The 27,075-nt window shown below is 35.4% G+C and overlaps 1 protein-coding gene across 1 annotated transcript in view; it reads left to right on the top strand.

Annotated features, from left to right (window-relative positions):
* The first annotated feature begins 7,781 nt into the window (after positions 1-7,781).
* The window catches only part of LOC129244231 (matrix metalloproteinase-2-like), a 30,304-nt gene continuing 11,010 nt past the window's right edge, over positions 7,782-27,075 (top strand). The window contains exons 1-3 of the mRNA XM_054881845.1: positions 7,782-7,884; positions 11,951-12,128; positions 18,271-18,413. Of these exons, the coding sequence (XP_054737820.1) occupies positions 7,782-7,884; positions 11,951-12,128; positions 18,271-18,413 (424 nt within the window). The remainder of the gene's footprint in view (positions 7,885-11,950; positions 12,129-18,270; positions 18,414-27,075) is intronic.

The following is a 27,075-nucleotide window of genomic DNA, read 5'->3' on the forward strand; positions in this document are numbered from 1 at the left end:
TTTCCTATAAACTGTGTGTAAAACACTTTTTGCTAGGCCCTGCAGATTCAAAGATAACGAACTATCATAACGGATTTTTTAAATTTTTTTAGTAAAAATATAAAAAAATTTGTACTTTGAGAGAAAGGATCTCGAAAACTTTTTACTTTTTCGTGTATTTTTTGTTTTTACTCTAAGCTCTGTTTTATTACAAAAAAAATAAACTTTGATTAAACAAAATCGATGAACTAATACAAAAGTTACAAGCATTCAAGTAAATATATCCATATAGTAAAACTTAAGTACCCTACAAATAGTAGCATATGTACATATGATTCTGTCATATGTACATATGATTCTTAAACTATCTATTTAGGCGACATATGAAATTTATTACACCAATGAAGAGGAGGGAACCAACTTGCCATTCAACGGACTGCTATATTTGTACTACAAAAGTATTTGGGGTTGGAAAGTCAAGAAAAGTAACCTATGCGAGCGTATCTACAGTGTCATTACCAGAACTAAATTCAACGGAAGCTACATTGCCAGAATCAAATTTAACTTTAGTTTCGGCTCCAGTTTCATTGTCAACAGCAGTATCTGATTACGCGGCATCATGTTGTACTGAATTGCAAACGGAAAACGAAAGAAACCCTTTGTCACAAGCACAACTCAATGATTGGATAAGGGATTTGGAATTGTCAAAAGAAAAGGCCAAACTACACGCCTCTCGTATGCAACAATTTAAATTTGTTTCATCCGGTGTTAAGGTAACATATTATATGACTCGTCACGAACAATTCTCCCAGTACTATACGAAGAAGGACAGTGTTTGTTATTGCAAAAACATTGCTGGTCTATTTAAACAGTTTGGTGAACCATATGATTCAAAAGAGTGGCGATTGTTCATAGACGGCAATTAATTAAGTTTAAAGGCCGTATTATTGCATATTGGCAACCAAAAGCCATCTATCCCGATCGCGCATGCAGTAAATGCGAAGGAAACATATGAGACAATGCAAAAATTGCTTGAATTAATTAAATACGAAGAACATGATTGAAAAATATGTACCGATCTAAAAGTCGTTGGAAAGCTATGTGGTCTACAACCTGGATACACAAAATACTGTTGCTTTCTATGCAAATGAGATAGCCGAGCACGTCAAGACCACTACATCATAAAGGATTGGCCAGAACGAATCGCGTTTCAAGTTGGGGTGGATAACATAAAATACTCATACTCCGCTCCACATCAAGATCGGCCTTATCAAAAACTTTGTCAAGGCTTTGGACAAAGAAGGCGAAGCTTTTCATTATTTGAAAACAATCTTTCCACAGATTTCAGAAGCAAAAATAAAGGAAGGGATTTTTGTGGGGCCGCAAATAAGGAAAATAATGGTCAATACCCATTTCAAAGAACTATTGTCACCAGTGGAGGCAGCGGCGTGGGACTCTTTTGAAAAGGTCGTTACTTCTTTTTTAGGCAAACACAAAAGTCCTTCGAGCTGATAGAGAACGATTTAATCAAAAACAATGCGGAAATGGGTAAATAAAAAACACATATAAGACCGTTATATATACAATATATATATATATGTATATAAGACCGTTTTCTCAGTTAACTTTAAAACTAAACAAAAAATGTTAAAGCAAATTTTTAAATTTACATGAGAATATATAGCTCTTAATCTAAATTTATTGCCCTGCTCCGAACAAACAAGAACGACCAAAATTTGTTCTGAATTGGAAGATTAACCCAGCCTAAGAAAATTATATGCTAATGTGTCACTTACGTATTTATCTAATTCCTTTTTTAATTTTCTTTCAGGAGTAAATATGTCTTTAAAAATTCATTTTATGCACTCCCATTTAAATTTTTTCCCGCAAAATCTTGGCGACGAAAGTGACGAGCATGGCGAAAGGTTTCACCAGCAAATGAAAATGATTGAAAGTCGGTATCAAGGATTCTGGGATGTCGCTATGATGGGTGACTACTGTTGGTTTCTCATAAGAGAAACCGATCCTTATATAAATAAGCGTCAAAACAAGACACATAACTTTTTCAATTATAAAATAAGATCATAGAGTTAAGACAGAATACATACAGTACATATGCTATTATTTGTAGGATACTTAAGTTTTACTATATGGATATATTTACTTGAATGCTTGTAACTTTTGTATTAGTTCATCGATTTTGTTTAATCAAAGTTTATTTTTTTTGTAATAAAACAGAGCTTAGAGTGAAAACAAAAAATACACGAAAAAGTAAAAAGTTTTCGAGATCCTTTCTCTCAAAGTACAATTTTTTTTATATTTTTACTAAAAAAATTTAAAAAATCCGTTATGATAGTTCGTTATCTTTGAATCTGCAGGGCCTAGCAAAAAGTGTTTTACACACAGTTTATAGGAAATTTTATTACCTTTTAAAAGCTTTAAACGGTTTTGGAATCGCTCAATTCGTTTTCGAGATATATATGATTAAGTGGGCCCAATTTTTTGTTTTTTTGAAATAACGGTAATTCGTAAATATCTCAAAAACGTTACCATAGAATAAAAAATAACCTTGATTTTCGGAATCAGACGGTGATTTTACATAGGAATTTCATAACGGCGTCTCTGGTGCATTTTGGCTGTAAACCAGTGTAATCAATCATAATAATTCCCTCGTCATCCCAACAAGCAGACGTCATAATCTTTCGTACAGATCTTGAAACCCTGAACTTCTTAGACGTCGGGGATGAAAGGCACTAATTAATGGTAAAACAAAGCCCAACCAAACTTATACTCTGTTTTGGTTAAATTTGAATTCTCCTATAAAGTAACAAAAATATGACTTACTACTGTTCATACAAATAACTAATTTATTTGAGTGAAAATAGTTTAATATTTCATATCCGCTGGAACTTCAATTTCGTTCGCATAACCTCTTATTGATTTTTTCTAAATGTACATATATATATGTGTGTATGTATGCTCACAAAAATTTTACGCTACCCGGTTGTGTTGTCATTTATTTTGTGAAAGTATCGACTTACCTTCAATTAAACCGTTCACTAGCAAACTCCTGTGTGAATTCAATGTGGTTTACTTACAACATTGTTTTACCTCTTTTGGGCTCAATTTCGGTTTCCTTTTGATCCACTTTTAATGTTTTGCATTATTCTTACTTTTCTTATATCTTCACCAGATATGTACACTAATACGCACATTTATACACATGCGATGTGCGTATGTATGTAAAAGTATTGTTTTGTTTGCTGGATATCACGTACAAGTTTTCGGTTTGTTTGCTTAATTCCATTTTCACCAACTGTACTGTCACTGCCATCATAGTGCCGAACACGGAGAAGAAGGCCGTATATCCCTTTTAAGAAATTATTATGAATCCATTTAATTTAATTGAAATTTGAACTTAAAATAACGACAATAGAAAAAAGTAACAAATAAAGGAATACAAGTTTTCTTATAGCTTCTTTTTTGGGAGTGTCTTTTAACTGGGTCGTTCTCTTATAACTAATACATTTATTAGTTATTTATTTATTTGAATTTGTTGGCAAACGTTTTAATAAAGTCATGGAAATTTATATTTGGTAATTTATTTGGGCGGAGGAGTATTTTCAATATTCCACCCCAATTTGCGTTTACAGCTGACCACCAACACCGGGTGTGTTTGTACTTTTATAATATACCGGCGGTTAGATTCGATCCCTAAACCGTCGCCCCTCAACAGACTAAGGTAAACTTCAAAGTGCATTTGGGTCTTGATAAACTCTTGTTATAAAAACCTTCTGCCGTTCCAATACACTTCATGGGAAAACCATTAGCAAGCCGCTTCAAGCTGAAGAATAACCTCTACCGGACCACCCGTCTAGAACGTAAAATAGTACACGCAAAATGTGCTTTTATTTGTAATTTTTTTAAATGTAATCTTAATGTAAGTGCATGAGCAATGTTGAAGGTCGAGTGTGTCATGCGAGAAGATGCGTATGTATGTATTTAAGTTCATTCTTACTACCCTCAGGGCCAAGCGAACAAACTGACTAAAAACTGAGTTGTATTGACATATGTATGTTTTTTTTACACATCGATGTTGAAGGTTGTTCATAAACACTTTAGCTACAGAACGTCCAGTTTTTGGTCTGCCAGTTCTCTTCCTATCCTCGACAAAACCTGTAAATTGGAATTTTTTCAACAACGTTTAAATTGTCAACTCATTCAGACGATTATTTCCACTAAAAAAAAATTACGAATTTCGCGATGTGTTGTTCTTAAAGATCGACGTTTTCATAATAAGTTTCAATACTTTAGCGTTGTTCTATCATGTAAAATTGTGTGTCTGTCTACTTGACAAATGTCAAAGATTTTTGGCAGCTCGCGCTCTTCCGGTTGATCGACAGAAGAGAGCGGACACAAAAGAAAATATAGCAAATAAGAACCAAGTGTTTGCAGTCAAATCCTGCTTATGAAATTCCGTTAACATCTTGCGCTGGAAACTAATTTCCAAAATCCGGTGACTGTAACGTGTAAATTATAACGAGCTCTTGCTCGGAATAATATCTATTAAAGCTTCCTATTAAAGCCGAGTGTGTTTAACAAATGCCTTAGTCACAATATTTAAATGAGTATAAATAAAATTAATATTTTAAAGAATTTTATTAATAATATTATATTTACATAGTGGTATATTTCAAAACAATGAGGACTATGCAGTGCAACAAAACATTTCTTACATTCCCACACAGTTTCACTGCGCATACTTAACATCTTCGTTGAGGTCTTTGTTTACTTTATGTAAGAGGAAATTTGCCTACAAACGCAATGGTGTGTTAAAGAATTCCATCCGCATGTTGGGTATTAAGGAATACTAACATTTTGCAGAATTTCTTCTGCAATGTCCAGCCGAAAATTTGAAAAGAATTATTTCTTAGAATTTGGAATTTGTTTTGCTTTTCGAAATAAACAACATGATTTTTTAGAGTTAATTCAGCATGCGTACATTGCACGTCTTTCCAGCGCAAGAATAATTGTTGGTTAAAATACAGGGCCCGCCATCTATCGTTACGGATTTGAACTAGGTATTATTTGAAGAATGGCAACACTTATCTGTCATCTGATTTGACAGAAAATTAGTTTTATTCTTCCGTTGAACGAAACTGGTTGTGTATACGCTCAAAGAACGCTGAGAAATATTGCGACAGTACTTTGAAAATCATGGTAATGTTGCAGAATGTGTACGAAAATTACGTACGGCAATGGGAAGAAGAAAAGCACCGAATGAAGCGTATGTGCGTTACTTTGCGGAAAAAGTAAGAGAAACTGGGTTGCTTATTGACAAACCAACGCGTGACCGACCAAAAACCGTGCGTACACCCGAAAATATTGCTGCTGTGGCCGAGAGTGTTCGTGAATCACCAGGAACATCAGTTCACCGTCGTTCTCAACAATTGGACATATCGGAGACATCATTGAGACGAATTTTGCGTAAAGACCTTGGTATGACGCCGAGACAGCCATATGAACCGGAAGGATTGTACTTCAAAATAAAAAAAAAACTAGGGTCTGTCAGATTCACGCACGGTAGAAGTGAAACTTCTAAGTTGGTTGTTCCATGCATGGGAGCCCCGGTTTAGATCTCTCCCCCCTCTCTCGTGTGAAGTTCAGGTTTTCATATTTGATATATTTATTTGATATATATTTACCTTGGATTGCCATGTATTTCATCAGGCATATTGGAGACAACTATCTGTTGATGAGTCGCATCTGATGCGCAAGTTTGCGTCACATCAGTCTCACTCTGACTCATTTTGCCCGTAACTTAATTGTTCACCAACACACACTGAATTTCCTCTAAATAGTTACGCAATAAAGAAAAATCAATAGCCGTAATACGTATATTCCTTCGATTTAGCGATATTGTTAAAAACTATTAAGAATATCGCTTCGTTCAGTGCGAATCACAGGTCAACGCAATATCCTAACCTCGCTTCACACTTACTGAACGGCTGATGCACGGCGTGGGTAGTTTGCTATAGAGCAGTGCTGTCCATCCCATACATCAATTGATGACACGTATTCTTACTCTCCATCGTTCAGTCGTTAGCAAACCAGCAACATGAATAGGCGACACTGCCTTATTAGCAGAATCTTCAATTTGCAACTCGAAAAACTGCTATTCAATTTTGCGCCTTCTCATTTCGTTAACTTTCCCTGCATTAACATTCCCTGGTTTTAGAAAGTTATTGAAAATATCGTAGATACACTTTATTATCGACGCAAAAAGCAATTAATGAGTGCCTAAAAGTATGCAACAGTTCTTTAATACAATACAAAACCACTACTGGCAAAGCAGTGCCATTTGACGGATTTCGGTAACGCTCCGAACTTACCGTTTCACTCGCCTATTTTCAATCTGCCTTGGGGCCCCCGACGCGCCTAAAGAAGTTTCACTTCAACAGTTTGGAAAAATATTGAGTAGTTTCTTTTTTATAGCATTTTTAATTCCGTAAAGTTATATGGCGGACCCTTTATTTAGCTTCACTCTATGATATTAGTATGATATCGATATAGTACATACATACATATATGTATATAGTACATATATCGATAGGTCAAAACAAACCTGAATCTAGCGATACCTAATGACGTCTTTCCAGCACTTGAATAAAGAAAAAAATCCGACAGAATTCTAACTACTGTACTTCAAAAACCAGGCGCCTCAGCCGAATCGATTCGTAAGTGTACGATTCGGGAGTGTGTATGTTCGAATCTCCGTGCATTAACATCAAGTATTAGAAACTAATAGCCCATAACCGCCGAGTGTATTTCTGCCATGAAAAAGCTCATCAATCATCTGCCGTTCGGAGTAGGGTTAAAACTGTAGATCCTACCATTTGTGGAACAACAGCAGGACGCACACCACAAATAGGAGGTGGAGGAGCTCGGCCAAACACCTAACAGAAGTGTACGCGCCATTTTTTTTTTATTTTTATACTTTAAATTATATACATAACTTCTTCCACTGCCGCCTTAGTGCAGCACCTGTTCAATATGCATGCGGCAGTAATGCAATTCCCTCTACATTCTCACAGATGAACTCTCCTAATGGGCATATTTAAGTGAATTGAAATCAGCAAATAAAGCAATTCCTGCTTGGCCACCAAGAAGGGTGCAGATGCAACTGCAACAAAAATAAAATTCATCACAAGGCGCCGACTGAGTAATGGCTGGCTGTTACGTAACTCGATGTCAAGTTGTGATTACAGGCAACGGTATCATTATAAAAACAATGTTGTCGCTTGCAAACAAGCAAGTATTGCTCATAATAATTTAAATGGTCTGCACACAAACAGTGGCAAGTACACAATCCTTGCAACACACATACATATTTACATACATACATATATACAAAATAAACACAAACACAACCGTATGGACCATGCATGCGATATGATGACGCTCCGGCAACAGTTTCAACAGTTCCGAAAAGCAAACAACAGGGCTTCAGGCATTTGGGTAACTAAGCGGCGGAGGCAAGGCAGCAGTTTTGAGCGCGAGGCAGTTGCAACAGTAGTGCCGTTGAAGTTGGCACCAAATACGTGCCTCTACTACGATGGCTGGGGATCTCGGAGGATTCAAAATTAAATCTTGGTAGCAAGCGAAATGAAGTTGTCGCAGAGAAATTGCTGCAAAATAATATGAACGGTGACGCGAATTAGAGAGTGAGCGCACCGTAAGGATACGGTTAATTTGCGAGTTAGGTAGCGGGACGGGACTGATGATTGTGGGACAGAGGAACCATGGTGTGGTGCCATTCGAGTGCAGTCGTAGAAGCGAAAGTCAGCCTGGAGAAAAGTGAGCAGGTGAGACTGCAAATGTTCAAAATGCAGCATGCAGCTCAATGTAAACAAAGCATTCAAACGCACATTCTCATTCGCACGTATCCTTATATTATATATTACATGTAAATTTGTATGTCTATACATATACTACATATATACACAGCAGTAAACTACACAGGTGCAGAACTATTCAAGATTGATTCACTTTACTTCACAAATAACATCAGCTGCTTTCCATTCACGTCCCACCTTTTGAGTAGTGAGGAAATTATTTTTTTTTTTTTTTTTTGTTTTTATTATGAACAAATTTTATTTGCAGTCTATCAGTTGACAATCAGCAAATTTTTTAAATATAAGAATTATGACAGGATTGATTGCGCTACATTGAGACCAATCAATATATTGTAAAACAGTTGTATTCGCTACAAATCAATTATGTTTCCTCAAATCTGTTTGGGAGATCCAAAATATGAATTTTTTTAAGGCGTTTGACATCCATGCTATTGTGTAGAAGATTTCTTGCTAGTAAGTTTTCAAGGTACGACAGTCTGTTTAGGCATCTTCGAGAGGCTTTGGTGATTTCATTTCTAACATAAGTTACATTTAAGTCTTTGTGAATTTCGAAGTTAGTTATATACCAAGGAGCACCAACAATGCTTCGTAAAGTCATAGCCAGGTATCTTTGCAGGATTTCAATGTTTGAGTTACTCGCTGTTCCCTAAAGCTGTATTGCATATGTCCATACTGGCTTTAAGATAGCTTTGTAGAGCAGTAATTTATTTTCGAGACTAAGTTGTGATCCGTGAGTCCAACGCTGCGTATGATTATTATTATTTTTATTATTATTATTATTTTTATTATTATTATTATTTTTATTATTAGTATTATTATGATATTATGAGGGGATTTAGCATTGCTATCTGAAATATCTATTGGCGTCCCCTTCTCTGAGCTCAACCTCGCCAATAAATATGATTTTCTAACAAAAATAAATTTTTATTAAAAATATTTTTTGCGAAGTATATTTTAAAAAATTCCGAAGATGTTTAACTTTGAAAAGATATATACCGAAATTTTCCCGCGTTGAATAAATCTCAATATTATACAAATTTTTCCAACATTTTTCAAATGTACCGATTTTCAAAAAAATCAACGGCAATATCGAAAATACTTACCTGGACCTCTCGTAAGTGCAGTGGCGTCAGCTGACAAATAGAAAAACACTAATTTGAAATGTTTCACAGATTGTTACAATAATATTTGCATTGGATGGCAAGGAGACAATTTTTAGTAATATAAATCGGAAATTGTAAAAAATTCATTTTCGAAGAATCCAATTCAGCCTGAAACATTGTAGTATATATATGGTACAATTATCAATTTTCACATAAAAACCAACAATATAAGAATAGCCCACGAACTTTATAAGAACCCACTTTGTGCTAAGTATCAATTAAGTAATTTGTATGTATGTATATATATGCAACGGTGCTTACACCCGTTTTTGGTACTTGGCCGAGTTTCTCCTTCCATTTGCTGTGTGCATGTTGACTTTTTCTACAAATAGAGAGTTCTACAATTTTGTACCGACTCCGAACAGCAAACAGTTGTTTTAGGAGAAGCTTTTTCATGGCACAACTCGAAAGTTTTCCACTGTCTGCTAAGAAGCGAATTCTGTTAGAAAAAACGTTTTCTATCAATTGGTATTCCGTGTCCGGGATTTTGAACCCGTGCGCTTCCGAATGGTAGTCACGCACCAACCCACGCAGCTACGGCGGTCACTGCTAAGTAAGAGATTTTCTAAATTTCCTTGCTGTGTTATGTGCAGTTATTTTCTCGGCATACATATAAAAAGGAAGCAATGACAAATTTAAAGTGATCCAACACCCTGATGGAAATCTTCCATAACTTCCAGACCAGTTCAACTACTAGTTATGCAAGTTGTATGTGTACGAGTATGTGTGTGCACAAGTGATAAACTTACAAACCTTAGTGTCTATGCTCGTACACAAATGAAAATGAGTAAACATGTGCTGGAGTTTATTTACTCCCATGTAAATGGCAGTAGTGCAAGGGGAATGGCAAGCGGTGGGGATAAATGAATGAATTGCGCAAGCAAGCAAACAAATGCCATTGCAATTGAGCACGTTCGAAAGGAAATGAAATGAACTGCAGCAAGGAAAACAACAATAATGGCACGATAAGACATCCGAGGCAACAGTTGGAAAAGTGCAGCAATTCGAGATGCAGGGCACAAGGGGAGAATATCGTACCTATTCCTCCACCAACTCAATGGCGTACAAATAGACAAATAACAAATAGCAAACAAGCCGTTGACTGGCTGGTTGTGCTTGGACTGACAATATCAATCGAAAGGCTAACAAAGTACTAGTGAAACAAAAACAATTACATACACCTACATACATATACAAACAAATAAAATATGTATGTATGTAAATGTTTTCACGTAGTTTCGGCAAATATGTTGCACATGAACAAGAGGCGCAAAAATTACGAAAATCACTCAAACAGCACATGCGCTGCTTCCTCACAGTCCGCAGTGTTGCGTATTGTTGCCGGTGTCTGCTGATTTGTGTCATTGTTCTCAACATTTAATGGTAACTAACATGACAAATTGTCATCACAGCATGTCACCAAATGCTGCGAAATCGTGTTGGAGCCAACGAGATACTTCATGTTATTCACTTCCGTTGTTGTATGTTGTTGCATTTACATACATACATACATATGTATGTACATACAGATTTAGCGCATATTGGCTCTGTCCTGTGCTTGTTCCACTAACAGCAAAATTTGTCGTTATTTGTTTTTACCCACTCCCGGTTTGCATTGCCCACCACGACGAAGGTGTATCAGTTAGGTAAAACGGACTTTATTTGCTATCATTTAGTACACGAACTATTCACAATGCCAATATCAATGGTCCGTTTGGACAGTAATTTGAGTAAATGCAATTAGCAGATGTGAAACATTGGAAATTTTATGTGTGGAAGTGATGGACCTTTTTTGTGTCTAAATAAATATGATGCTCACATGAACGCAGTTAGACAAGCTGTTTCCAAAATATTAATAAGATGTGATGATCCAATTACATTTGGGCTTCATGGTGCCAACATTAGTAAACTTTTCAAACCTTTAAAGAAATTTAAATCCGTATGAGTTAAATGAGCCTGGAGAAATTGTCTCTACAAATATTATTTGTGCACACATCTTATGCAGGATAGCCAAAATCACAGGCTAGGTTTCAGAATAATTTTCGTTTTTAATAATGTGTATTAGAAACCACGCTTGAAAAATCGTGAATTCAAAACTTTAGCAAGCAGCCATTTTTAACTAAAATTTTATTTATGGTTTTTTCTCATTGACATACCTTTAGCTAAATACAGAAAAAAATCGGACCTTTGAACTAATATTTTAAAAAAGGTGACGCACAAATAAACAAAACTTTTTTTTTTGTAAAAATCTTTAAAGTCGAATATAGCTTTAAACGATAAGTTTAAGTATCTAAGAGGACTAATCCGGTAACCCTGTATATAAATAGGCAAACATGTTCTCCTTACATCCCTTTACGGTTAAAATATATTGCTAAGGGATAAAGAATTATGCATTCCTCGAAATACATGCACAGTGAGGAAAAGAAAGTAAAATTTTAAGACCAACTTTGTCAACCATGCAAATTTAACACTCTTACTCTATGATATACATATATATATACATAAAATAACATACCGAGCCCAAATTGTGCTGGATTATTTGACCAAACACCAGTAAATGCCATCGTGCAAGCACCGTATTCACCTGATATGGCCCCGTGCGACTTCTTTTTGTTTCCCAAGTTAAAGTTACCACTTCGTGGAAGGGCCTACCTGGGTTGCATGGAGGACTGGGTTAAACGTTGGCACGTGTGTGTTGCTTCAGACGGATCATATTTTGAAGGAGATAAAATAAATTTGCCAGAAATGTAACTCTGTTTTGTTTTATTTAAACATTCCCGGTACTTTCAGATCATAGGGTATACATAGAGTGTAAACTACCATTCTTCTTGTTTTAACCAGATACATATTTCCCCCTTAATAACTTTTTATTTTTCTTCTAACTATTCGAAGGTGTTTTCATGAATATTTTTATCTACTATCTTTATAGTTTGGTGAACTGGACAATGGAGGATGCGCCTCAGGTGCGGAGAGTTCTTACGGAAGCCCTTAATGTGTGGGCTCGCAGTTCCAAGTTGACGTTTCGTGAAGTGTTAAGTGATCAAGCCGATATTCAAGTTCTTTTTGCTAGGCAAGTACAATAGTTAAAGAAATAAGTTTTATATATGTATGTAAAGTATTATCCTGTATACTAACAGATTCTTGGCATGCTTTGCATTTACCAGATTATAAGTTCATTAAACTAAATTTGGAAAATGTTAAGTGCTTCGACATTTACTAAATAACAATTCCTCGAAAAATCTCACTTTGGGTCTTCTCAGACAAAATCTATAATACATAAAAATAACGTAAAAACGTGCCTTGTCTTACAAGTTCAAATCTCTACAATCTGAGATCTAGAATCTTGTAGCTGGGATCCAACTGTGCTTTTTAACCTGTTCCTGGAAATATCAGTTTCAATTGAGCACAAATTTAAAATTGAAAGTGAAGGGGTGCAAAGCTCTCAATGCTGCTTGGCTAGCGGCAAATATAACTATTACTAAAGGTGGGCTTATGAGGTCGTCCTTGCAGGCCAGAGTTAGCCAGATTTTCCAAATACTTATATTTTGGTAAATAAAATGAAATATTCAATGAACTATATTAAATAGTACTACTGAAGGAAACTTTTATTTTATTAAAAGTTAGTTAAGGATTTTTTTCTCAAGTCTTTATAATAACCACTCGCGATAAAGTTTCATGCTAATAAAAATATATAAAGCCTCGCAAAAAAAAGCATTAGCCACTCTTTCCTTCTTTAGCCATTTTCTATTTCGTATGAAAATTAGGCGGCAACTTTTCAAAAATATTTCTATCCTTAAACCAGCTCTCCGAAGCCAAAGCAACGGCGATATCAGCCTCATTCAACGAAAAGCACTTTCAACGAAGGAAGTTTTTCAAGCTTCTGAAGAAGTAGTAGTCGCTGGGAGCCAAATTAGGTGATACGGTGGGTGTGCAAGCAATTCGTAGTCAATTCATTCAATTTAGCCATCGTCAAAGCACACTGAGAAATCAGTTTTCTATTCAGTTTTTACTGACTTATTAGCGAATATGGCAGTAAACAAAGATTACAAAGAATGAATTGAACATCGAAATACAAATTTTGTGTTTTCAATTAAAAAAATATATACTAAAATGGTACATTATACCATTATATATATATACATTTTATTAAATTACTGGTGGTTAATAGGAGTCGCTTTCCATACTTTCCAACCAAGATGTATTATTTTTAAAAACGGAATATTTTTTCCCCCCTACGTCTTAAGCTTATTTGACTGTTTTATTTATTGACTCATATGTACAATAACTCAAGGGCCTAAGATGAAAATTTTGGTTTACCACGCTCAACCAATCACATGTGTTAGGAGCGATGGTGTTCATAGTTGTTTTTGAATCGCATATCTCTGTCAAATGCATCCTAACATCAATTATATTAGAAAAATCCACACTTAAATCATTGCGATGCGGCAGCTCAGGGAGGAAGCTTTGGAGAGGATAGAAAAGGACAATATATATGCTATACTTTACTGTGCCATGGAGGTGGTATGTCTAACGTGACTACAAAAAGAGGTAATGCCATGAAACCATATGTAATAATTCCAATGGAAAGTATCCGAAATAGTAATGATACCTAAACCAGGCAAAAATCCGAATGAAGTGTCATCTTACCGGCCAATCGCTCTGCTTCCAGTAATGGGTAAACTATTCGAAAAACTGTTCTCCAAACGCTTAAAATCTATAATTGCATGTAGAAACATCACACCCTCACATCAGTTTGGCTTCCGGGAAAAACACTCCACCGTCGAACAAATACCCAGGATAACACATACAATAGAAGACGCGCTAGAGAGTAATAAAGTATGCTCAGCAATATTCCTCGACGTTGCCCAGGCATTTGATAAAGTAAGGCACAAAGGACTACTTTGTAAATTAAAAGCCCTTCTTCCGTTGCAGTTCACTGACATTTTGGAATCGTATATGACAAATAGGTACTTTAGAGTAAAGCAAAAGCAGGCGTATTCGGAAATAAAACAAATATTGGCCGGAGTACCACAAGGCGGCATACTCGGCCCAGTACTGTACCTACTCTATACCGCAGACCTGCCAGTACCGAAAATGTGCAAAGTAGCTACGTTCGCTGACGATACATGCATCTTAGCTGTTGGATCAACTGAAAACGAATCCATCCAGAAACTGCAGAAGTCCATTGACGAAGTAGTCACATGGGCTGAAAATTGGAACATAAAGCTAAATGAAACCAAATCAGTTCACGTGGATTTTACTAATAAAAAAATTATCTACAAACCAGTTCATATTTTGTCAGCAATAGTGCCAAATGCTAATAGTGCAAAGTATCTAGGCATGACTTTAGATGTAAAGCTCAAGTGGATAGAGCACGTGAAAATCAAAACTGCTGAGCTGAATCTAAAGACGCAAAAACTCCAATGGCTAATTGGCAGAAACTCTGAGCTATCAACTCAAAATAAACTCCTCATTTACAACCAAGTGCTAAAGCCGGTGTGGACCTATGGTCTTCAATTATGGGGATGTACTGCAAAGACCAACATCGATATTATACAGCGCCTCCAAAATAGAGTAATCAGGGGAATCGTTAAAGCTCCCTGGTACGTGCGTAATGAAGATCTGCACAAGGATTTAAATTTAAAAACCGTCTCAAACACAGCCAATCTCTGTGCAGTTAAGCATGCTGAAAAGTTAAAAAAACACATTAAGGCAGAAGCTTCCGTACTAAGCGATGAAGCAACTGTAAAAAGAAGATTAAAAAGAAAGAAACCTCAAGACTTAGTTGTCAATATTGTTTAAGCTACTCCAAATTGTGAAATGAAAATTACTTATTAGTTTTATACTAGGTGTAATCATTATGGAATGTAATAATCGGCAATAATGAAGATAAAGAGGCATTGATATTTCGGATTAGGAAGCTCCATTCTCCGTTCCGTAAAAGTGTAACTTAATGGGTTGGCAGATGGCCCTAAGTTATGACGGACAGTTTTAAAACCCCAAGAATATCTAGTCCTACCATTTATAGATTGCTCTAGCGCTCGAAAATCTTCGAATTTACTTGCTTTTTCAAGCAATTCTGAGCATAATCTGCAAGAATTTCCACGAAATATGTACAATAAATTGGTACGAGAAAGATGCTCGAAATGCCATGTCAAATTGAATAATCAAGGATTATTAGCTAGGAAAGCCAAGCAAGTGCACACTAAGTGCAAAAGGTGTAAAAAGGTATTCGTTTATGTATAGATTTCAGAAGCAGCCTTGTTTTTGTAACATTTTTATAGGAATAAAAACCTCATCTTATTTTAGTTTTATTTATTGCACTTTTATTTATTTCTACTCACTAAAAGACATCTGTCAGGACAGGCTAGATTTTTTGTCATACATCTGTCCCGAATTGTGTACAGAAATGAGTGGAGGCTTATGGTCGCGAGAGTCGCATATGGCTCCTACAGGGAAGTTATAAAGATTGAACCCAACTGGCAGTAGGTTGAGAGTCTATAGCTTAGAAGCAAATAACATATAGATTATAATAAGATACTACTTCACTTGTACTATGTATGCACTTATACACATGCATATATGAACTCGTATGTGCGTTTGAATGTGCTGTTGAGAGATTTTCACAAAAGAAGGATGGAATTTTTTAACTTTTTCACACTTGTGACGAATTACGCGCGTAAACCTGTTAAAACATTTATAAAAGTAGAAATCTTCACTAGACTACATACATTCATAAGTATGTACATACACTGCTGGTCTTAGGTTAGACGCACCAACGTTTTTTTTAAACAAAATTAATTATTTATTGTATTATCATGCTTGTTCTAATTGTCCAAAATGCTTTTCTTATCAAAGTGCGAATCTTGTTCGAAAAAAAAATGCTGACAGCTGGTTGATTTGCGAAAAAATAACTGTACATTCGGAGATTATAGAAATTTCTATGGCAATCACACGTGTTTTCGGTTGGTCATTGAATTAGACGAAGCTTAAATTTCTTCGTATTGCGTGGACAAGTGTAAACTTTCGTATTGAAAAAATATCAAAAATAAACAAATAAAGTGTTTTCGGTACATTTGAAGAAAAAAATGGGAAAAGCTGCTGTTATGAGCTTATTGGAACGTCAAAAAGTAGACTTTCTTCACTCCCAAGGACTGTCCAATCGGAACATTGCCAAACAAATAAATCGCAGCTCCAGAACTGTTGACAGATATTTGAAGGATCCAGAGGCATATGGAAATAACTTCAAAGGGGAAAAAAGGCACTATCAAAACAAACAGTACGCCAAATTGTTAGAATTGCTTCGAATTCGACTAAATCTGCTGCTAAGATCAAGGAATTGGCTGGAGTAAAAGCAAGCCTATCAACTGTTCAGCGTACGATCAGAAATGCAGAACACCTGAAGCGTCTAAAAATCAAGAAAAAACCCCTTTGAATGCAATACGCAAAGAAAACCGGCTTCAATTCGCGAAAGAATACATGACGTGGACTGTCCAATCTGACACTCGGCGTTCAGTTGTATTTACTGATGAAAAACGTTTTAATTTAGATGGCCCTGATGGATTTCAATATTATTATCACGATTTGCGGAAAGATGAGCTATATTTAAGTCGCCACCATAACCGAGAAGGGGGAATAATGGTGTGGGGTGCTATCACGTTTTATAGAACAATTGACTTGATTTTTATCGATCAAAAGATGAACGGCGATCGCTTCAAAACATTGTTGGAGTCCGTATTTCCAAAATTAAAAGATCTCTTTGGACCAATTCCTTGGATTTTTCAACAAGACAATGCTCATATTCATAACTCTCGAGTAGTAAAATCTTTTATTTCGAGTCAAAACGTTAATATCATGACCTGGCCACCATATTCTCCAGATCTTAACGTAATTAAAAATGTTTGGGGCTGGCTAACACGAAAGGTATACGAAGGAGGAAAACAATACGAAGATAAGGAAACATTAACTGCAGATATTAAACGTGCTTGGAGCGAGATTTCCTTGAACTACATAGATTCCTTGTATCATTCTATGAAGGACCGGATTTATGAAGTTATTACTAACAAAGGAGGCAGTACTCATTACTGAAATTATTTATTTTTTTTTTAAATAAATCAAATAGTAATTTAAGTTAAAATCCAAATACTTTTCTTATAAAAATTAAAAAGGCAAAGTGCGCCTATTCTAATGACCAAGAAAAACTCGCCTTATTTTGATTAGCTTTAAGAAAATGTTTGAAAAACACAATTTTGTTAAATATGTATAATCATTTGAATATTATATTTAAAGTATCATTAAATAAGAAATGTTTTTGCATTTCCACTTCGTTTCTATCGTCCTTCAATAAATAAATATGAAGCAAAGTTGTATGCAACTAAACGTGCGTCTAACCTAAGACCAGCAGTGTACATACACTCGTTCGTTTTTTATGAAAATATACATAGTTCATTGTATTAAAAACAAAGTTCCAAAATGTGTAAAAAATGTTCAAACTTTCAAGCAATTGTCAACTAATCAGAAGCTTTAAAAGTATTATTGTCCTAATAAATTCTAATATATTAAAGTGTAAGTTTGAGCTCACTTAAAAATCGCATTGATTTTTGGCAATTTTTTTTTTTTGCATTTGATGTTGAAAATATTCTTCTTTGTAAGGTACACTTTCGGAAATCATGCAAAGCGTTAACATGAACAAAATAAATATCGCCCATACGCCCCCGCAGTTGGGCTACATCCATACATATGCATACAAACATACATACAAATTTATGTAGATATAAAAAACAAAACAAAAGTTTTGTTTGATTGACTTTTAATCAATATGACAGCTGCAAAAGAACAGCAGGGAAATTGAATGGAATTAACGAGAATTACAGCATCTGTCTATGTAAGTGGTTTTTATGATTCAGATTTTCGAAATGGACTTAACACATACTCGTAATATAATATGTATTTATTTTATAATACTTGCATACACACATAGTTAGTACTTGATTATGTAATCCAATTCCATGCAGCGAGGTATTCAAATCTACATTTCGGATCATTCTTAAATGTCGTCAACGTCAATGTGCCTAAAAGGCATGGTCTTTTTTTGTTTTTGTTTTTATGAATCAGTCCATTCAAATATTTACGATAAATAATGTTTGCTTGTAAAAATATAATAAAAATAAAATTTTAATTTTATTTGTTTTTGTTTTTATCTTCCATCACAGGGGCGACCATGGTGATGGATACAAATTCGATGGGCCTGGTATGGTGCTTGCCCATGCCTTCTACCCGGGAGTGGGACGTGGCGGTGATGCGCATTTCGATGCCGACGAGAAGTGGCAATTTAGCAGCGGCGAAAGAGGAGATAGTAAGTACCGGGTTTGACCAACCAAGCATCAATAGAAGTATTTGTATGTACGCTACGAGCACATAAGCAACAATCACAATATCAGTGGCAGGGCATCAGAGTACACAGTACGATAGACTATTTGGATCAGCACAAATTAATGAGCAATGCACGAATTCCCGGGCGTGAAAATATGCTGTATGGACCGCAATAGACCCGCATAATTTACGACGTATTTTACGATTTAACCAGTCGAGAATAACAAAATGTAAATAATGTGTGTTGCTGCTGCTATCAGCCGTCGCTTCTATGGCCATTGTTTGTTTTTGTTAAACTTCGTATTGTTGTCAGCGCTCATTCATTGATTAAATCTTTTATTCCTTCATTCATTTACTTGGTTGGCATAACAACGTGTGAAAATGATTGATTACAAGGCAGACCGACAAGCAAAAAGCATTTTATTTAACAAAAATATATACTGAGATACAAACATACCTACATATACAGAAATGAGCGCTAGTAGGTGAATATACTGATTTCACAAGCGTCACCAATGATTTGTAAAAATTATTCACTTCCTCCAACTCCTTTTGAAAGCGAAAAGTGGGAAACGTTGTTAAGCTAGCAAAAATGAGTAATGGATTTTTTCTCTGCACATGCATGCATACATACATGTGTATATGTGTGTTGCTGAGAATGACCCGTATTTTCCAACAACTATAATGTTAAAAATACATTCACACTTACATTTGCAGCTCTTACAAGGAGTAAAGTTTAGAAGGAAAATGGTCGTCTTCTTCGCATTCCTCACCTAATTGCGCAATTACGCCCAATTAGCTCCACGGTTCGAAATACGTAAATATATAACGAATAATTTTTCTATATTTTTTCGTAAAATAATGTTCGCTGATTGTTCTCTTGTAAGCAAAATTGAAAACCTACACTTATAAAAAAATAGAATAAATGTATTATTTCACTTATTGTAATTAGGAATAATTATAGAATACTAGGTTTAACCCGCGGCCCCGCTCGCGTAGGAGTAGTTTTGAGGGATTTAGGATATGTATGTATATAAAAAAATTACAAACAATAATTTCGTAGAAAATAATTTTTTATTAATAACCATAATATTACAATACCCGGCATCCGTTGCTATGCCTCGTTGAATAAAATCAAAACAACCAAAATTATTTTTATTAATTTTCTATCTCAAACCGTTTTTGAACTTTGCATTTGGGTCATAGTTGAACAACTTATGCGAATTATGAAGTCTAGAGTGTGCTATAAATAGTGGGAAATAGGAAAAACTAAGATTTTTTAGATTAAATTTAAGCAAATATTCGATTATTAGTGACGAATGAGAGTGGTGGCGCGGCCTGGGGGCTGTGCGAAGGGAGTTCCATCCTAAAAACATGCCTATAACCTTCATTGGGTAAAAATATGAATGTATCAAAATTTTTACATCATTTGGTGTTGTCGTTTCGTAGTGATGCGCGGACAACGTACAGACATTCACCTTTATAGTATAGATAAATAGTTTTTTTAAAGAAAAAACGCAATTTTTGGGTTAACACCGGTGTAGCCGAATAGTTCAGTGCGTGACTACCATTCGAATGATCTCGGATTCTAAGCCCACTATAGCAATAAAAAGCCAACATATGTTTACGATGTCAGCTAACTCACGCAACTTCACTTTTTGATCATTCAAAACGGTTTTGTGGATTTGTATATGTTTAATGTTTTCTGATGTTACCGCTTCATTTTGCCGCCCACTGCGTTGTGCATCTCCGGTGTCTCTACGACCTCGTTTGAAGTCAGCAAACCATCGTTTTATTATCGTTTCTGATGGACCGGAGTCCCCAAACACTTTTCAAGCCATTATGTCACTTGAACGGTATTTTCCCCCATCAAGAAGCAGTGCAAAATTTAAACACGAAAGTCTTTTTGATCCATTGTTACTCTTAGCAGCCGCCCTCGGAAGGCAATGGCGAACTTCCAAGTACATACATTTTTGCCATATGAAAGAGGAAAATTGCAGAAATTTTAGAATTCCCATTATTTAATTTACATTATTTTGGTTTGTAGTTGTTTTTTTCTTTAACACTGCATGGCAACAAAAATAATTTCAGTAAACAACCATCTTAATACTTAAGGGGTTAGGGGTAGTCAGAGGCCCGAAAAAATGATGATTTTAACGAATTTTTTTTTGCTACTTAATTAATTTATTTAACAAAAATAAAAACATAGCATAAAAACATCATGTTTTAACTTGACTTCACCAAAATTTCAAAAAAAAAAAATTTATAATTGCAAAAGTTATCGCTGTTTGTGTGAAGCCCGTTTCTCCAGAAGTCCCTTGCGGTGAACATCACAAGTCCTTGCAGATTCATCTAAAACCAATCGGACAAGAAAAATTAGTTTTATTAATAGATAATCTTGTGCCTGATCGAAGCTTTTTTTTTGTTTCAAAATGAACAAAATGGCGGCCTCAGAAAATTTTTTCCAGATTTTAGAAAAAAAAACCAACAGTTAATTGTTAAAAAAAAATCGAAATTTTTGAAAAAAAAAAGTCCTTCGATCAGGCACAAGTTTTTATGTTTTTCAAAAGCTGTATAAATTTTATTGAAATCTACGTAGCGGTTTTTAAGTTACAGTGTTCGCCAGTTTGAAAAACATAGTTTTGAGAAAAACGCATTTAAAGTTTTGCTATCGGCTCCGGAGCGGCCGAGCGCCCTTTGTTAATTGTTGAATAACTTGAAAAGTATTTGTCGGATTCACTTCAAATTTTTACACAATATTTTTAAAACATTATACTTTAAGAAAATGCAAAAAAAAAATCGATGTTTTGAAAATTCTGACTACCCCTAACCCCTTAAAACAGTGCGCATGTGCCATTTGCGCCTTAGAGTTAGGTGGCAACGCCATGTACACATAATTAATTAATCGTACATTTTTTTAGCACATCTTGCTTGAGCTATCTTTATCATTACAGAGATATATATATATGTGTATGCATGTATGTATATATTTATATTATTTCCAAATAATATATTTATGTTATCGGTTTCAACACCAAACCTTTTTTATTATCGCTTATTTAAACACATTTCATCTGATATCTATATTTTATTATGCAAATCAAATTTGTAATATACATATATATAATTGGTACGTACACCCTTTTGTTTGGTCGAGGTCCTCCTCCTATTTGTGGCCTGCATCTTGATGTTTTCCCACAAATGGAATGACCTACAGTTTTAAGCCAACTCCGAACGCCAAATATTTTTTATGAGGAGCTTTTTCATGGCAGAAATACACTCGGAGGTTTGCTATTGCCTTCCGAGGGGCGACCGCTATTAGAAAAAACTGTTTCTTCATTTTGATGTTTCACGAAGATTCAATCCTAAGTACTCCGAATGGTAGTCACGCCCCTACCCATTATATGTATAATAATGTAATAAATTTTGCAATAAAAGTTAGATGGTAACGCTATCTAAAAAAAATGTTTTACTACTACTTGTAAACTTTCCAACGTTGTAAGAAATGTGAAAATCGGAGCGGTAGTTTTTGGATTATGCTCTTTCGAGGAAATTTTCTTCGTTTTTATATATACTCCCTACACAGCCCAAAAAAATTCCCTACTTTTCCCTACGCTTCAAAAAATGTTCCCTAAAAAATTCCCCACATATTTTTCTCCTGTGTTTACACTATAATGAGGCACTTGCAACGTCAAAATTGAATTATTTGCTTAAGTTTTGGGCTTGGTGCTGTTTTCACAGTTTAAAAGACATTTTAATAAGAAATTTTATTTCAAAAATATATATAAATACACATATTTATTATATTATAAACACATACATGAAGAAAAATTCAGCAAAAAGACTAAAAATTAGACTTTTTCATTACATTCAGTTCTGTTTAAAACAAGACAGAGTTTCTATTTTTTCAGAATCCGGCACGATTACTTTTAAGATTACACATTACGACATTATGCTCAGCGAAGAACATGCTAAATCTTATTTCGAAATTTCTGGAACCATATGGTTTACTCGGCTTTTTCTTAAAAAAAAAAGTTTATTTTAGGTGCCTTTTTTATTGCCTTCATATTTTTTTGGTACGGTTTTCTTCGGCGAGCTTCTGCAAATCAGAATTGCCGCAGTTCAAAACTTTGTCGCACTCAGCGCATTTGCATTTGAATGGATCGTTAGCCACAGCTTTCAACCAGCCACTAAAATTGTCGTTGTCAAGCCACTTGTTATTGAACTTTTGTTTCCGATACTTGAATTTTTCTCCTGGCGTTCCTCCGAAGAGTCAGTCGAAGAGGAGGAGCTCATTTCTGTAAAATAACAACTAACAATTTTCGCGCGAAGAAAAAATCGCGTTAGCGTTAACGAAGAAAAAATGGCAATGTTGTCGTATTAACGCTTTAAAAGTATGCTGCCATAAGGAAAAAAATACTGGCATGAAATCTTGCTGCGGCTTTTTATTTTAAATGAACTTTTTTAATTTTTCCCGCTATTCTAAATTTTTTCTGTCCTTTTTGAAAATTCCCTACATTTACAGAATTTAAAAAAATCTGTCCTTCTTTTTCGACAAAAATCCCTACATGTAGGGAATTTTCCCTACATTTACCATCACTTCATATATATTATATATTCATATGTCGAAATATATTCGCCTTCTGCTTTGATATACCTACAATTTCGCACGCTTTTCCGGAGCTCTGGGTCTAACTATATGATACTATGGTAAATTGAGTAATCACTTCTGTTCACTGTACTACTAATAACCGTAAAGTAAGGCTAGTATTGTCACTTGCGAAGCGAATGAAAATATAGGCGAATTTAGCACTATCGCATTGTAAGATGCGAATCGCCAGCGAATTCGGTACGAAATCTACAAAAATATTCATGTGTCTTCGAATCGATTATCTGCACTAAATACTTACATTGCTGTCGGCAGCTCCATAGGATTAGAGCAATTTCTGATGAAGAAGGTTAACGTCCGGCTCCACATTGTAATTATCTCGGCGAATAAGTCCATTCGCCACTCACAATGCAAATTTTAGGTGTGTTCGCCAAACCGTTCTACCTCGCCACATTTGTTCAATAAGGATATGAGTCAGATCCATTATATTGAAGCAATATTAGGTACCCGGATCGAATGCCAGACGTTCTTCTGAAAAACCGAATGTAACTGATATGGTCACTATTATGGTAGCTCATGGATGCATGTACACATGTACAAAATTCGCATACTATACAACGTAGCATTGATCATTACTCATCAACTGTCTCACATTTCCTTACTCGGTTTTTGCAATGCTTTGTGACATTCATGGGGCAGTGTAAGTGAGTTTAGGAAATTTAATGGCTTCGGCCCTTATTTAAGTATTAGTCCGCATATGTTAGGGCTTCCTATCGCTGTCCTTCCAGCCTTGAAAGACTCGCAGAAAGCGGTCCCTGGCTAAATCAATAATACTTAGTATTTCTTTACTGCTTGTCCATTTGCGTACTGCGTTTTTGCTCTATGGCTTCCAGTGACTTCAATGATTTCTTCGCTTGTTTACCTTGTGACTTCTTTCTTTTCAATACAGTGATTATATTAGTATGGTTTCCTATAATTTCTAAATAAAATCGATGCAGACTTTTAATTGCCTCGTAATGACAGACGTCCTTGCACATTTTTCCTATTTTCCCTCTTACACGCCAGGGTACAAAATACAGGATAATTAACATGGTTGATTAATACGTACATCAACATTTGGGCATATATATATTACTAGTAAATTTAGTGTGTCTCTAAACATAATTTATTACATAAACTTTTCTTTATATTGAATAAAGTTTAAAAATTTGTTTTTATTTATTTATAATAGCTTCTTTATCCTTATATCACTAAGGTGAACCTTTTTAGTTGAAAAATGCACTTACAAATAAATTATAGAAAGCACACACACCACAAATAGGAGGAAAAGCTGGGCCAATTACTTGAGTAATTGGCCGTAACAGATAGAGACCTACAGTTTTATGGCGGCTCTGAACGGCAGGTGGTTTTTTATGATGCGCTTTTTCATGACAGAAATGCACTCGGAGGTCTTCCATTGCTAGCCGAGGGGCGAACCCTACTAATATAGAAAAAACTTGTCCTATCACTTTTTGTTTCATGACCAGGGTTTCGAGTTCGCGAAAGCGATCTCTACAGAATATTAGTCACGCACCAACCCATTCGACTGCGTCGAATATTTTAAAATTAAGTAGATTAAAATGTATAAGTGCAAAATGCCCCCAATACTAAAGCCCCAATTTCGAAAGCCCATTTCGCGATTTCAGAAGCTAACTTCGAAACTCAGAGAATTCACTTTTTTGCTTATAACTCAATCTCTAAAAAAAACTTGGTTCAATACCCAGAAAAAAAGTTTATTTTGCCGTATAGTGTTGTTATACGACTGAGGATCTTAAGGCAAATAGGAGTATCGTCCGAGCTAATCGTAAGATAGGATAAGAAGTCATCACAAAGTGTTCTGTGGACAGGCAAGGCAACTAGATGCATACATTCTTGTTCCATAAACATTGGAGTAGTGTTTTCTCTCGCTAACAAAGCTAAATATACTTGACACAATGAACGGATAACAATTATGTCAAAACAGGTCAATAAAAAGGAGTATTTTATTTTGAAATTGTTAAATTGGCTCATGAAATCGCATTGCTTTCCCCAAAGCGCGGCAAGTACTGGCAGATAAGCGAAATTCCATACTTAATAGTCGTAGAAATCCGAATGAACTCATATCACTATTTGTTTAGCTCACAACTCAATCGCAGTTCATATTTCATACAGGCTGAAGACTCCATTGTCGCCACAAAGTTAACGACGAGTTGCGTTATCGGTGTCTAGTGTCTTATTTCGTGTTTTTTTATCTTTCTGTCATTTTGGCCATAAAATAGTTATAAGCTGAATACAATGTCATCGTGCGATGTAATGAAACCAACTGACTTTATTATAACCGCCATTTCCGCTGGCAACTTTACCGCCGCCGCTGATGCACAATGTCATCAACAATGCTTGCAGCCACCACTGCGAGTAGTGCATCGTTGGAGTTCTTGCAGTTCCACACGCATTCCGTTATTCATTTTGGGCAGCTTAACATAAAAATCCTTGCGACGCCAGATAATTTAGCTGCCGCACGCATTTGCAGTCAACTTCCAACGCTAGCAGACAACTGCGCTTCCGTAACCCATTGCAAGCTCATAAAAGTGTGCAGCTTGCTGCGTTTTGGTGTTGGTGATGACGATTTTATTGGCATTAATAAAATATCAAATGTAGCGCAATGCATCGTCATTTTGGAGCAATGGAACTCAACTCAGCTCTAAAGCTCGTTCTGGCAACTGGAATGCGGAAGCCAAAGATTTCTTCCTAAACCTCCGCACTCTCTCCCCATTACCCGGAAATCACTTAAGCCAACAAAATTGCAAATGCAATTGTGATTTTGTTCACTTAGAGAAAATAATTTTCTTTTGCTGAATACGCATTATCGTAAGAAACAATAGGAACAAGGGTACCCATGCAAGTACGCACAATGTGTAGTAATGTAAGTGTATAAAGCTCAGAATCGAAATCGAAATTGAGGAAGAAAACAGCTTACAGTCTTTAAGCTATTAAAAATTAATGGCAATTAGCAGAGCACGGGAAATTCCAAGCCAATCGCAGCAATAAGAACTTAAGTGAATAGCAGAAATAAATATAAGGAGAATAAAAAAACAACTAATCGGATTTTGTACTTTATTAACATTCGTCCTGCGCTGATATGTTGCCTTAGAATTAAACATGTGGTGAAGTCCACATGAAGTCATCATAGAGATTTTACGATTAATGACCTAAGGGGATTTATTATTTATTATTAAATTGAGAAAGCGTACGCTGTTTTTAGAGAATGAGTTTCGTGTATGAAAAACGGTTTGAAGCAGTGTTCCTATGTACACACCCTAAGATCTAAAAATGTCAAATTTGAGTGCACTTTTGATGACCAAAATTTATAAAAAAGCATTTTTACCGTCAACTGCGATGGCAACCTTGAGCTTTAGAAGAAGATAACGATCCCAAGCATCACAGTCGTCTTCTGTCAATCCTATTGAAAATAGTTAGGCAATAGTTAAGCAAAAACTCAAAGCAAAATAAATATAGACGGTGAAACAGTTATCAAGGCAAATTCGGCTGATTTGGAGCCAATTACCTCCACAGTTTGCGCAGAAATTAACATAAAGTATGACTCGAAGTTGTGAAGCCATTTGAGCTAATGGTGGTGACGATACATTTTATTGGAATATTGCCCATACAATGCTGTTTTTTTATATGTTTGGATTATTGGAATACAACAGCACCGTATTGAATTTCAGAAAGATGTGTGCACAAAAGGTGCCGTATTCGCTAATATTTAGGGCATTTACGAAAGTATAAAGTGGATTTTGTACGTCGATTTATCACAATGGATGAGACTTGGGTCTGTCACCATAATCCTCAATCAAAACAAGGGGCTAAAGAGAGGTATAAACCTGGCTCTTCGGCTTCGAAACGAGTTCGTGTCCAGAAATCGGCCATGAAGATATTAGCATCAGTTTTTTGAGATGCGAAAGGAATTTTGTTTGTGGATTACTTGGCAAGACAATAAATTCTAAATATTATTGTA

Source organism: Anastrepha obliqua, chromosome 4 (assembly GCF_027943255.1).
Source record: "Anastrepha obliqua isolate idAnaObli1 chromosome 4, idAnaObli1_1.0, whole genome shotgun sequence".
Lineage (NCBI taxonomy): Eukaryota > Metazoa > Arthropoda > Insecta > Diptera > Tephritidae > Anastrepha > Anastrepha obliqua.